The 14,838-nt window shown below is 43.2% G+C and overlaps 1 protein-coding gene across 13 annotated transcripts in view; it reads right to left on the bottom strand.

The window, feature by feature from the left end:
- Nucleotides 1-14,838, bottom strand: part of TPD52L2 (TPD52 like 2) — a 32,409-nt gene that overhangs the window by 4,143 nt on the left and 13,428 nt on the right. For 6 of the 13 annotated variants that reach the window (XM_020812393.3, XM_078391984.1, XM_020812394.3 and 3 more), the window contains one exon: nt 13,496-13,597. In XM_020812393.3, the coding sequence (XP_020668052.2) occupies nt 13,496-13,597 (102 nt within the window). Of the gene's footprint in view, nt 1-1,981; nt 2,009-13,473; nt 13,598-14,838 lie in introns of those variants that run through there. The other 7 variants (XM_020812390.3, XM_020812389.3, XM_078391982.1 and 4 more) reach the window with 2 other exon arrangements.

The following is a 14,838-nucleotide window of genomic DNA, read 5'->3' as shown; positions in this document are numbered from 1 at the left end:
ATTAACTGTAACTCCTATTGAGAGGTTCCTTCAGTGTGAATGAAAGGGGGTGTGAACGTTATGTAGCCACCTCTGCAACTACACATTCAATTACTGTATTTACTGTAAATAATCTTAAAATTACAAAGAAGCTTTTATTTTGATAATCTTTCCTTGTCCAGCACACCGGGCCATGTAGATAGAAACATTTATGCTAGCAGGTTTCTTAGAATTTCCGTACAGTTTCATGCTTAGAGAATTGGAAATAACATGCTAGAAGAAGCATTGCATCTTCCATTTATTCCCATACGTACACACAGCCACAACAGGCCGATGCTCCAGGGTATTCACGATCTGAACTCTGTTACTGAGACATGAAATTGACTGCACAGATGTGCTGGAGAAGGGAACGGGTTGAAAAGAATATATTATAGACAGACTCCCAATGTGGCATCTCCTTGCAACGAGGGAGAAAGCTGGATGTCATACGAAGACAAAAGTGTAGCGTGGAACTGGAGGCGACGGCCTTTTCTTTGCCTCTGAGCCAACCCTCCCAACCAAACACGATTTAATTTAATGGAAAGCCTTTTAATAATGTACTCTGGCCAAGAGACTCTGGAGAGACGCGTCTGGCCCATGACCAAGACTTGGAAGTATGTCATGTGAAGTGAAAAGGGCAAGCAATGCACAGTTTTGCCCACACTGCAAAGCAGGAAGAAGAGCACAGCCTTGGAATGGCTTTGCCGCAGCATGCCCCTTAATCCCCAAACTAGCATCCATCACCCAGTTGGAGGAAACTAGAGCAGAAAGAAATGGAAGTTCCCATCGAGCAGGTACCAATCAACTCACAGATAGGGCAACTTCGGGCAGGGCTTTATTTATATCAGGGGTGGGCATTCAGGGCCTCCAAGATTTAAAAATGCCAAAAAAAACACAAAAACCCACAGCCCTATTTCTGTTCCTGGAAGCCCAAGGTTTCTTTGTCCAGCACTGCCTGATAGGTGCTCTCAGATGCCTGTTTCCTCATCATTCTTTAGAACCAGGGACAGAAAAGATCCAAGTGAATGAGGTTAAAATTGTTGCAGCACGGCTCACAGCTGAAGGCTTCAAGCATGTTCTTTGTGTTTCACATAATGCACCCCAGAGGGCGGTATTCCTTGCCTGAACCTCTAGACGTTTGTGAGCATGGATGCATGGAAGAATATGCAGCTTCAGCTTCCTAAGGAGGTCTGTTCTGGAGGGGAGGAGTATGCCTTGAATAACACTACCCAACACTTGATAGGAACTTTCCCCTGGAAAGGCTGCAGAGAAGATCTAGAAATCACATTAACATTCAAGGACTGGAAAAGGCTCCCTTTTTAGTGGGGGAGAAGAGTTGGCAACCCATGAAGGTCCAAGGTTAATTTTCCATCCACTGCACCTACTAAGTCAACATCAGTACCACACATGAACAAAGGTTAGGAAAAATGTAACTGAACATCGCTGGAAATCCACTTCCATTTTCACTTTTGTGGATTGTGGGGTTCCTGGAGTGGATAATGACTTTGTTTTGTGTTTTGTTTTTTGAGATGATGATGCAAGCTGGAGGGGGCATCCAGAGGTGCAGAAATAGCTTGTGGACCTCGGGCAACGCTCTGTCCATTTTTCTTTCAGAATGGGTGCGCCCTCGAAGGTGGAGGGGCAAATGGTTGGTACTTTCCAACTCACCGCAATTCCCTGGCTTACCCCCATGTGCAAGTGTGCACCATGACAGCACTGGTGAGTACCACATTTGACCTTGCAGACAGCCACCCTTGCTTCATGAATCTCAAGACCCTATGCCACAGTCAATAAGGACTGAGGATTAGCCCTTCCTCCTTCCACCCTCTCTTTTTGCAACATTTTGCTTGATCTCGACTGTATGTCTTTTTGGGTCAGCTCAATAAAGGCACGGCCACAGAACGGACTGTGGAACTTGTTTAACCAGATCCTCCATGGATATTGTTCCTCCGCAGAATCTTACCTAAAGGAATGCGAAAAGGGATGGGCCCTGGTAGAATCCAACGGCAGCAGGAGAAAAAGCAGAAGGCAGCAGGGAAGAGCCAGTTAGGTGCACATTTAAAACCCACCAGGTGTACAGGCACAAATGTACATTTAACACACACAGAGAGACACACCCCAAGCCCCCAAAGCAGCCTAGATAAAGAACAGTAAAGTAAGGTCTAAAATTTGTTCAATGATGTCAGGAAAAGTTGTACCACACAATTTTTCCTGTGGCAAAGCCAGACAACTGGTCCTTCCCTCACAGATAATTCTACAAACCTGGATAGGCACCAATGCTAGAATAGCATGCCGCCATTTACCTGTTTTTCAGCCAGTCCGAAGAATAGCTGAAAGGTTCAACAGGTTACCTTTATCCTGCTATGTTTACTACGGAGTGCAGGACAATTTTATCTGTCCCACAAATTACATGGTATGGGGGTTCCACCTATTCAGAGTACTAAAAAGGAGAAACATGTGGATACACGCAGAAAAAATGAGGATAAAATCTAGGAGTGAAGACCCACTGAAGTCCATGGTAGTAGCCTGGCCTTTTCCCTCAGCTATTACCCATACAGCTGGAGTTCTGTTTGAGGAAAGAAATGTCAGAAGCTCTGTAAATCCTCACTTATAGTTCACTGAAGATGGAAATTTCACCTCCCCAAGCAAGAAGAAGCTCCAGCCTGACTGTCAGGACAGAATCTGTCAAAAAAAAATATTTGGGAAACATTGGCAAGACACAGGGCCCCTACGCCATGCACTTTTAGGACAACCAAATAAAAACACTGGGATCCTTATCTGCTCCTTTTTAAACAAGCATTTGTCCAAAAGGGCTACTGGAACAATATCCTCAAAGCTGCTCTCCTTCTGGTTCTTGATGCTCGATAAGGGTTGTAACATCTGCATTTCCTCTGCCTGCTCCAACCAGAGAGAATCAGAGCAGACTCATTGCATCAGGGCTGCAGAACTGAAATATTATAACTCTGCTGCAGATAAACGTTTATAAAATTTCCCATGTAAAAATCAGGGCAACATAAGGGCCTGGAATCATCTCACAAGAACATCGGGTCACTGATTATAGAGGGAATCTGCTCTTCATTTTTCTCAGCGATAGTTGGCTCCCAACCACGCAAATGGCCCTTAAACCCACATACTAAGAAAAGAGAGAAACCACACATATCCTCTAGTGGATACATGCATCAAATCCTAAGGAAGTTCGTTACATTTTGGTTCAGTCATAATCAGCAGAATGAGAGCCTGCCTCATGTTCACTGTGCTGGATCTGATCAGGTTACAGTTTGATAACACAGAAAATATCTATATAATGTGTTGAGGTAATGGGCTTATCCAGCTGATGACGACACATATAACCAGGTGAGATCTGACTGAGAACAGACATCTTCCTCCTCCCATAATTTTCTTCAATAGCCTTCCCTCCCCCCCCCTTTTTTTTGAAACAGTCAAGCTGGAAAGCCCTTTTCAAGATCACTCTTCACACACACCAGGAACACATGTTGCTTCTTTTAAAAACACAGTGTGAAGGGAGGCAGCAGAAACCCAAAAAGGCCACGTGACTAAGATGAGCCACAAAGCCAAAGAAGGAGGCTCCCTCCCTCCCACTTAAAAAGAGTTTCATCACAAACACCAACCTCTGATCACATATCTGAAGCACGGTGGGAGGCATCGGACTTGAGGATAAGGAACAAAACAGGGGTGGGCAACGTTCAGCCACCCCAACACCTCAGGGCAATTCCTCCTCTCTCCTCAAATATTATGCTTTTTGGAAAACAAATTGAGCTCAAAAAGTCAACTTTTGCCGTCTGGATATTTGGGAGAAATTATGGCATGTTCTGAAAGGCCTCCAACACTCCTGAGTCTGACACAGTCCTTCCAATTGTTTATTTAAAAAAAAAGACCACTGGAGAGCAGAAGAGGGCATTTCAATTAGAAACCTCATTTGTGGGGAGGAAAAACCCGTAGGGTCATGGGCAATATTCCCTCTAAGCTCCACGCACATGCGCTTGCCCAGAGCTCTGCTGGGGTTGCGCACATGGGCAGCTGGCTTGTTTACTTCCCTTTTCGAATGAAGCTCCACGCACATGGAGTGAGGTTCCCACTCAGAAGGGCAGAAAATTAAAAGAGGGAACTGTTACATACAGCACTGATGTTACCTGTCTGTCATGGGTTTGGAGGGAAAGTTCCAGCCTATGGGGAGTGGAAGGCGGGACATCAGGAGGAGGGGCTGTACTGTATATATATGTGGATCCTGTGTGGAGAAGTTTAGGAGTTGGAGAAGCTGAAGAAGAAGCTTGAGTGGGAGTCTGTGTGTCAGACAGGGTACTACTGTGTGTCAGTCAGTACCAACCTGATAGGTTCAGGTGTCTGTATGGGTAGCCAGAACTGATAGGTTCAGGGTCTGTGCTTCAAGTTAAAAGTGTTCTGTGTGAACCAAACTGGTGTATGTATGATTGAGACTAAGCCACGTTACTGTATCTTATTCACTTGATCATTTTATTTTCCCTGTGTGTTGTTTAAATAAACCTTATTCCTTTATTTGTTAAAAATCCATTCCTGGTCTGTGTGACTCCTTACAGGGAATGGTTGGTGGCAGCTTAGTGAAACTGTGGCATATCCCAGTAGGTCTGGGTTTGTCACATTGATTGGTGTCCAGCGTGTGGGATACGACTGGTCCAGTTGTCCAGTGGTCCAGCAAAGCCTTGGCAAGTGTGCCCACAGCAAGGGGGGTCTAGTCAGGGACAATCTGAGAGCACGTAGGTAATCTTCTAGGCTTACCTCACGGGGAGGTACGCTAGTGGAAGAACGTGTAACCTCAGATTGGTGGGACTAGATTAGGGAGCTCTGAGGCAACCTGTTTTGGCGGGAAAAAGCTGAGGCAAAACTGTGTAAAGTAACAGTGATCTAGCTTGTCTGCTGAGAGGCCTAGCAGAGGGGGGTTGGACTCTGGCTGGCAACAGTTGCAAGTTAGTGCTGAAGAACAGCAGCAATCTATAGAAGGCTGGTTCTGAGGCAAAAGAAAAAAAAAGTGGTCGCTTTATTTTGAGGCTTGACTTTTGAAAGCAGCCTGTTCTGGGGGGGGGGGTTATGCCCTTGACTCGAAGCCAAATGGCAGAAATGGGTGAAGTGAGGGAACCCCAGGTGGACCAAGGTTCTGAGGATGAATTTGGCTCCGTGCAGGATGAGAGCACGGGAGAACAGAACCCAGAACTCAGGAAAATGCTCATAGCCCAACAGCATGAACTGAGGATGAGACGATTGGAAATGGAAAAGGAAGAGAAACAGGAAAGGGAAAGGGAGAGGCAAAGACAATTTGAATTGGAATTGCAGAGAGAGAAAATGGCGTTTGAGTTAAGAAAATTGGAACTGATGAATCAGAACAATAATAACAATAGAGATTCTGAGGGGGGCCAATTGTCTAAGACTGACCTGAAGAAATTCCCTGTATACCACAAGGGAGATTGCCCTGAGGTGTTCTTTTCCCTAGTGGAAAGAGCGTTTGTGGACTTCTCAGTAAGGGAAACTGAGAAGATGACCATTATGCGATCTTTAATCAGTGGCAGCCTGGCAGAAGTCTATGCAGAGATGCCAGAGGAACTGATAAAAGATTTTGCAGAGTTTAAAAAACTGGTGTTTGCCAGACATGGGATAAATGCGGAACAGCTGAGGCAAAGATTCAGGTCACTCACCAAGAAACCAGAGCAGACTTTTACCCAAGTGGGGGCCCAATTGGTGAGGCTGCTAGAGAAATGGCTATCTCAGGAGGGGACAGAGACCTTTCAGCAGCTCAAAGACTTGATAGCGCTGGAACAGTTCTATTCAGTCCTGCATGGGGAACTGAAATTCCAGGTGAGGGAAAGGAAACCGAAATCTGTGGCGGAAGCGGCCGAGATCGCAGATTTTATTTCCCAAATAAGAAAGCCCTTAGGTGCTGAGGGGAAATCGATAGGTAAACCCAAAGAAACCTACAGCAAGTACTCTCAGGGACCAGGGAAAAACCAGCAAGGGGGAGGGGCCCATGGTGAAGGGAAGCCCTCAGACATGAAACCAAGACCTCAGATTTTGGAGGGAAAACCAAAACAAGATGAGAAAGACTCCAAATACAGCAGAAAATGTTATTTCTGTCAGGGAAAGGGCCATCTAATCTCAGAGTGTGAGAAATTAAAGCAGCTAAAAGGAATTGTGCCTCATAATTTGAGTGGAACCAAGCCAAAAGCTGTGTTCTGTGTCCAGAAAGAGCAAAGCTCCTTGCCACAGAGGGAGCCTGTTGCCATGGCTACTCAATCTGGAACAGTGACATCTGCTGATCAGGCTGAGGAAAATGGTCCTCTTGTGGAGGTCAAGCGCTGCTTACTTGTGAGAACAGATTCTCAGTTGTTTGAAACAGCAGGGGTGGACGTAGGAATACTTGACCATCAGTATCGGGGGTTAAGGGATAGTTGTTCCCAGGTGACCCTGTGCCATCCAGATATTATTCCTAGGGAGTATATAATCCCGAATGAGAGCATAAAGGTGGCAGGGATTGAGGGACAGGTGATCTCGCTGCCAGTAGCTGAGGTACCTATGAACTTTCAAGGCTGGAGGGGAGTTTGGCGGCTAGCGATTTCATCGACTCTGCCAGCAGCCGTGCTCGTGGGAAATGACCTGGCTGAACATGTGAAACGGGTGCTAGTGATTACACGCTCACAAGCTACCACGGGGACAGTTCAGGGGGTTACTGAAGAGCCCGAGACGGAAGCAGATGGGGGTAGTTCCGAAGCTGTGGTGGAAATCTTAACCACAGACAGCAAATTTGGCCAAGAGCAAAAGGCAGACGGCACTCTCCAAAAGTGTTTTGAACAGGTGACAGACGCCCAGCTAACACCTGAAACCCCAGTGAGATTTCTAGAGAAAAAGGGAATTTTATATAGAGAGACCCTGAGGAATATCTCAAAAGGGGGAGATGGGATCAGAAGTCAGCTAGTGGTACCTGAAAAGTATCGCCCCATGATCTTACAAAGGGGGCACTCTGACATGTTTGCTGCGCACTTAGGGGTGAACAAAACACAGCAGAGAATCACACAGAATTTTTACTGGCCTGAAATAGGGAAGCAGATCAAAGAGTTCTGTAAACAATGTGATGTGTGTCAAAGGCAGGGGAATAGCCGCGACAGGACCAAAGCAAAGTTGTGCCCTTTGCCTGTGATTGACACTCCGTTCAAATGCATAGGGGTGGATATTGTGGGACCTTTGCCCAAGGCCACAAAGAGGGGGAACAGGTTCATTCTCACCATTGTGGACCATGCCACGAGGTACCCTGAAGCCATACCCTTGACTAACATTGAAACTAACACAGTGGCAGATGCCTTGGTGGGGTATATGTCCAGGATGGGATTTGCCTCAGAAATAATCACAGATTTGGGCGCATCGTTCACATCGAAGCTCATGAAACGCTTATGGCAAATCTGTGGAATTAAGGACAAGGAAACCACTGCCTATCACCCTGAAAGTAATGGGTTAACTGAGAAGTTCAATGGGACTCTAATGCGCATGATTAGGGCTTACTTGGCAGAGAATCCAAACAATTGGGACCAGAAGCTGCAATCCCTTTTGTTTGCTTATCGATCAGTGCCACAAGCCAGTACCGGGTTCAGTCCGTTTGAACTTTTGTTTGGGAGAAGGGTGAAAGGGCCACTTGATTTGATCAAACAAAATTGGGAGCAGATCACCCAGGATGACCCACAAGATGTTGTGACATATATAGACTCGTTAAGGAATGACCTAAAGAGAAACCTAGAGCTAGCAGCAGAGACCCTGCAAGCTCAAAAGGTCAGAAAGAAAGCTTGGGATGACCAGAACGCCAGGGAGAGGCACTTTAACCCAGGGGAGGAAGTGCTTTGGCCCAGGCCCTGCAAAGAGAACAAACTGCACCTGGGTAGCCCAGAAATAAAATACTTGGGTCACATAGTAGGGGGAGGAGTGATAAAACCCCTAGAGGCTAAGATAGAAGCAGTTCGTGATTGGCCCAGACCCAACACCAAGAAAAAAGTCAAATCATTTCTTGGGTTGGTGGGCTACTACAGAAAGTTCATCCCGAGGTTTAGCGAGATTGCGGCTCCGCTGACCGATCTGACGAGGAAGAAGACTGATGACCGCATCCCGTGGACCAGCGACTGTGAGGAGGCGTTCCAGAGGTTGAAGGAGGCGCTCATCAACTATCCAGTGCTGCGTGCTCCAGACTTCGACCGGGAGTTCATCATCTACACCGATGCGTCTAACAGCGGGGTAGGAGCAGTTCTCTGCCAGGAGGATGAAAATGGTGACCAGCATCCAGTGTCCTACCTGAGTAGGAAACTCCAGAAAGGTGAGAAACATTTGGCAACCGTGGAAAAGGAGTGCCTGGCCATAGTCTACGCGATCCAGAAGGCCAAACCTTACATCTGGGGAAGACATTTTGTTCTGTGCACTGACCACTCACCACTGCAGTGGTTAAAGACAATGAAAACCCACAATAGTAAACTTATGAGGTGGGCTTTAAACCTGCAAGACTATGACTTTGAAGTGAAGGTGGTCAGAGGGTCAGTGAACTGTGTTGCTGACGCCTTGTCAAGAAGACCCGAAGAATGAAGACGGCGAAAGAAACATGGACTATGTATATATTTTGGTGACCAAAGGTTAAATGTGCTTGTTTATTAAACATGTTGGTTTGTATGAATAAAGGTAACTGGATGTATTGTAAATGTTACTGTTTAAATGCCTAATTGATATGTTTATCTTAGAGTAAGTATGGTATTGTATGTCATTGTATAACTGTTTTTATATGTTTTGGATCCAGGTTGTTTTTTGGTGAAAAGCACCTTAGCTTTCCCCCTACAAAACAACTTATAAAGAGGGGAGGTGTTACATACAGCACTGATGTTACCTGTCTGTCATGGGTTTGGAGGGAAAGTTCCAGCCTATGGGGAGTGGAAGGCGGGACATCAGGAGGAGGGGCTGTACTGTATATATATGTGGATCCTGTGTGGAGAAGTTTAGGAGTTGGAGAAGCTGAAGAAGAAGCTTGAGTGGGAGTCTGTGTGTCAGACAGGGTACTACTGTGTGTCAGTCAGTACCAACCTGATAGGTTCAGGTGTCTGTATGGGTAGCCAGAACTGATAGGTTCAGGGTCTGTGCTTCAAGTTAAAAGTGTTCTGTGTGAACCAAACTGGTGTATGTATGATTGAGACTAAGCCACGTTACTGTATCTTATTCACTTGATCATTTTATTTTCCCTGTGTGTTGTTTAAATAAACCTTATTCCTTTATTTGTTAAAAATCCATTCCTGGTCTGTGTGACTCCTTACAGGGAATGGTTGGTGGCAGCTTAGTGAAACTGTGGCATATCCCAGTAGGTCTGGGTTTGTCACAGGAACATTGGTCATGGGGGGCAGGCCTCCCAAGTTCCAGAGACACATGTGTGCTGTCCCTAGACTGCTGGGAGACGACTCACACCAAGACTGACATCCAACGCTTTGTGGAAAAATAGGAGGCGGCAAGATGCGGGACACAAAGCTGCCGTAGGGACTGACAGTTCTTTCTCCCTACTTCATCAACGGCGCAACAGCACAGATGATCTTGGCTTCCTGCAGGCTTTGGAAATTCAAGACAATCAAGCCATTCATGGAGACTGGGGCTAGAGGAAAAGGAGGCAGCCTGCTGCTTCTGGTAACAAGGCGGTTAAATATCCTCTGTGCCTTCTGTTCTCTGTCCTATGACTGTTGTTATGAACCATCACGTCACTTCCGGTTAAACTGCTGTACTGCAGTGAAAACTCTGCTCAAGACTTGGTTTGATCCCAGTGGATTCAGGTAACTGGTTCAAGACTGACTCAGTCTTCTGTCCTTCCAAAGTCAGTAAAATGAGTATGCAGCTCACTGGGGGACAAAATATGCATAAATAAACTGTAAACTACCCGGAGAGTGTTTTAAGCACTATGGGGAGGTACATAAGCAACACACTTTGCTTTGTGCAGACCCTATAAACTGATGGCATTCCACTTTATTTTACTTCATTATTTTCTTTCCTAGCAAGTCTTTCTTTTCGTAATATACCTGCAATATAACGGCAGCAATTTGATCATTTTTGTTTCTAGTGAAAGTTCAGACTTGATTTGGTAAAGAAAGTAATTGTTTGTCTTTCCGGTGGTCTCACCCAACATCACATTTCAAAGGAAACAGATTGTTTCCCTGTCAATTTTCTTCATTTTCCAGATTTCAGACCAATACACAATAAGCGCAAATCCTTCAGCATGCATAATCTTGGCCTTGGTTACCAGTGACACATACTTATACCATTTACTACCACTTTCATGGCTGCCCTTCCAAATCTTCTCTTCTTCACATTTCCTTGTTGAGCTTTCCATTTGGATTGATGATTGAGCCAATTTCAATTTCTTCACTGAGAGCATTAGATATAATTCTTTTGCAATCACTATTTTCTTTGCTTTCAGATGTGCTTTTTTGCCTTTACATCTTGACCTTTCCTATGCACTCCTTTCAAGTCACTGCTATTTTCTGCCCATATTATGGGCTCATCTGCATATCTCAAAGTGCTCCTGCTGCTTCTGCCAATTTTAAGTACTGTACTCCTTCATCCAAATCTAATCCAGCTCTATGACTACCAACCATATTTTAAAAGGCATTCCTTTTCTGGGGTGTTGACTGTAAATGAATCCCTGTTCAGGCAAAACATTCAAACCAGCTGTTTTCTCTTTTGCTGTCAGCACTGTAGATTCTTTGTAACTAGGTAAGATCCATCATGGAAAAGTCATAGACTCATAGAATCATGAAGTTGGGAAAGGCCTATAAGGCCGTTGAGTCCAACCTCCTGCTCAATGCAGGAATCCAGAGAAAAGGATATCTGCCAGAAAATTGTCTATATTTCTCTTGAAGGCTTCCATAGTGTTGGTCATCGGAGCCAATGACCACCACCTTCTGTGGTAATCGGTTCCATTGTTGTACTGCTCTAACCATTAGGAAGTTTTTCATGATAGTCAACCAATATCTGGCTTCCTGTAACTTGAGCCCATTGTAATGTGTCCTGCACTCTGGGATGATCAAGAACAGATTTTGCCCCACCTCTGTACAACAACCTTTCAAGTATTTGGAATGTGTTATCATATCACCCCTCTGTCTTCTTTTCTCAAGGCTAATCAGGTCCAGAGTTTTCCATCTTTCCTCACAGGGCTTGGTTTCCTGCCCCCTGATCATCTTTGTTGCCCTCCTCTGAACTTGTTCCAATTTGTTGGCATCCTTCTTTAATTGCGGTGTCCAGAAATGGACACAGGACTCAAGATGAGGCCTAACCCCTGCTAAATAGAGGGGAACTAGTACCTCACAGGATTTTGAGACTATTCTTCTGTTAATGCAACTTAAAATATCATTTGCCTTTTTTTGTAGCCACATCACACTGTTGGCTCATAGTCAGCTTGTGTTCTATAAGAACTCCAAGATCCTTCTTGCTTGTAGTATTGCTGAGCCAGGTACCCCCCCATCTTGAAACTGTGTTTGGTTTCTTTTTCCGAGGTACAGTACTTTGCACTTCTCCCTGTTGAATTTCATTTTGTTGTTTTCAGCTCAGTGATCAATATCCAAATATTTTGAATTTTGTTTCTGTCTTCTAGGGAATTCCACCCTATTTTGTGTCGTGCACAAATCTGATTAGCATTCCTTGTATCCCCTGGTCCAGGTCATTAATAAAAATATCAAATAGCACTGGGTCCAAGACTGAGCCATGGAGTTTCCCACTTGTTACCTCCACCCAGTTTGAGAAAGAGCCATTGATCATCACCCTCTGAGTATGATTCTGTTTATCCATCTGACAGCAAACAAGAACTTAAACTACAGCCTAGAAAGAATGTAACTGAGCTTTTTTTATATACAAGCTACATTTGTTTCTAATAAAAAGGAGAGGAAACATATGTATATAGTGATTAAATTATCTAGTACCTTTAAACCAACCTACTCCTTTTAAATAGAAAAGAAGCTCTTATTTGCTCAAAAATTTGCCAAAGGTATACATTAACCTATGCATGCCAGAATGTGATCAGAGTGTTTCACACGCTTACCACCCAGATATTTCCAGCCACAGGGGAAATGGAGTAGTCCTGGAAGGATCCAATCAATTAAGGATTAAATTCTGTTCCAGCAGCATACATACATATATATATATATATACACACTAAGCTGTTTCACACTGCTGTAGACTACACAGATAAGCTGCCTACAATTAGAAACATGCTCAATGACATAGAACAGCATGGAATCACTACTGACATCTCTCAGGGAAATGCAAAGGGAAATGCAAAGACCTCTAGGACATTGGGATATCTTCCTCCCAGTAGCTTTATACTTTTGCAAGCCAACACAAGCGCTACATTTAAAAACAATACATTCCAAGTAATAAGACTCCTTCTATCTTCAGAGTTAATATTAGAATTGAAATTTTATCCTACTTTCAGCTCTGTTTAGGCTAGTACTACAGAACCTTGTAGTCAGTATTTGACCGTGTTTCCAAACTGCATCAATATGTCCTGAGCAATCTGTACTTGGTGATAAATAGCAAAATATGAAGCAAGGGAGTTTGAAGGGGCAAAGTTTGCATAAACTCCTGAACACATTTAACACTAGAGAAACTTCTTAAATTGGTAGCCCAACTCTCATTTAACTAACGGATAAGATCAGATGATTTGAATGGTTCAATAAAAGATCTGTCAACTGAACAGAAGGAACACGTAAAACATCAGAATTGTAAAACAAGATGGGAGAAAAACGATTGGGAAATGATGGAATTGCATTTGAAAGTCATTATCTTTTTGTTTCTAAGGACATGATATAATTTACAGATATAAGCAAAATGTATTTAAAAGATCAAATCACGTATTGTGGTATTTATTTGCAAAGCACTCAAATTACTTAGCAGGGCACTAAAATTATAAGCTTTATAAACATTGAAACTGAATGTCTAGTATGATTAGCACGGTGGTAAGAACCGGCAATCAAACAGTTATAGTGCATGGTATCAGACAGCTGTTTCTCAACATGAAGCGTTAATAGGTCCTAAAGTTTCACAAATCTAAGGCAAACATTGCCTTTGCTACCCGGCGATGTACTATTTTTGAAATGGCAAAGCACAGCCCTGTAATTATTACTGGACTGGAACTCCCCATAATCTTCATTATTGGTTATGATGGTAAGAGCTGTTCAGGGGGGTGGGGTGGAGGTCCAACATCTGTCCACCTAACTCCAAATGACCTAAAAGTCATTCCGAGATTCAAAGAAACTGGGACAAAGAAGGGAATCCCACTGAAAGAAAAGACAAAAAAAATAGCTAAACTGCATCTTGGCCCTATCATAGTATCAGCTGCAAGCAGAGCTGTTAGGTGTCTGTTCTTCCTGTTAGTAAAGGTCTTTATTCCCTATAAGAAATTCAGAGGTGGGGAAAAAGATACTACTGAGCATCTCACCTCATATCACCAAACTTCCGACTGATCACTGAACCCACGTTGGAAAGTGCAGCTGAAGTCTTCTGGCCCGCCTGCGACAGTGTTTCCTGTGTCTTCTTGTAACTAAACAAGAAAAACAAGGACTGTAATTGTGGAAGTTCTAGCGGGGGAATCTCATGTAGCAAAAAAGCAGAGCTGGTGTTTGGAAAACAAGTAAACTCAATAGGAAGAAGACAGGCAGTTTTTACCACGAGCTCAAAGCACATTTAGCAAGTACAGTAATTAGAAGAAATGCTCTATGATGAGTACTGACAACAGGAATCCATTATAGATGCAAGCCTCAACAATCAGACTTGTAAATTTAAGTTCACATTATTTTCTGATGACAAATCACAAAACAAAGCCCACTGGAAGGCATGATACAGAGGTGAGAAAAGAAATATATATCGTAGGACAAACATATTTATTTTATCAATTAAGGGAGTCATAAATTTCCCAATATAATCACATAGTACAAGGGCTAGCTGTTTGCTATTGTTATGACTTCACTAACTATGACTATGACAATTAAAAACACTTATGTATAGGCAGGCCTTCCCAACAGCTAACCTCTGACGATCTTTCTCTTTCTATATCATTTTGACTTCTATTTTTATTAATTTATAATGTTTTTAGATTTTATTGCTGTGATTTGTAAGCCGCCTAGAGTGGTCGAATAAGACCAGATAGGCGGGATAGAAATAAAATAAATAAATAAATAAATAAATAAATAAATAAATAAATAAATAGTGATTATTGGTGTCATAGCATGGAATCAGGTCTTATTTATCATTGCAAGTCTTTGTATCTATCCAGTTGCAAATTTGCATTCTTCCTCTATGTTATATAAATGACACATCTTCCTGTGTATCAGGAAATCATAGAGCACGTCAGAGAAAGAAAGAAATTTCTTAGCACTAATATAGTTCAGAACAGCATCAGAAATTCAGAAGGAACAGTTAATGTCGAAAGAGATTAATCCGAAAGAGAATAAGCATTGCTTTGCTCAAAAAGGAAAACATTTCCCATCAGTTACCATTAATCACTGTCATTTTTAAATAGCAATAGTAAAAATAACTTTTGAAGACTAAATTACTTATTCCTGGGACTTTGAAATCACTAATCTGAAAGCTTTGATGACAACCACATTTCAGTTCGAAATACAGTATGTCAGAACACACTGGGGAAGTCATTTCCATTCCCAGAGTATCACTGCAACTAAAGAATAAACTGAAGATATAATTATAGTTTAGCATTGGAAAATCTCTTCCCCTTTTAAACATCCACCTGCCTATCAACACCCAACCCTTATCTAAGGCCACGGT

The sequence above is a fragment of the Pogona vitticeps genome, chromosome 4 (assembly GCF_051106095.1).
Source record: "Pogona vitticeps strain Pit_001003342236 chromosome 4, PviZW2.1, whole genome shotgun sequence".
In the NCBI taxonomy this organism is placed as follows: Eukaryota; Metazoa; Chordata; class Lepidosauria; order Squamata; family Agamidae; genus Pogona; species Pogona vitticeps.
This window is presented reverse-complemented; position numbering and strand designations above follow the sequence as displayed.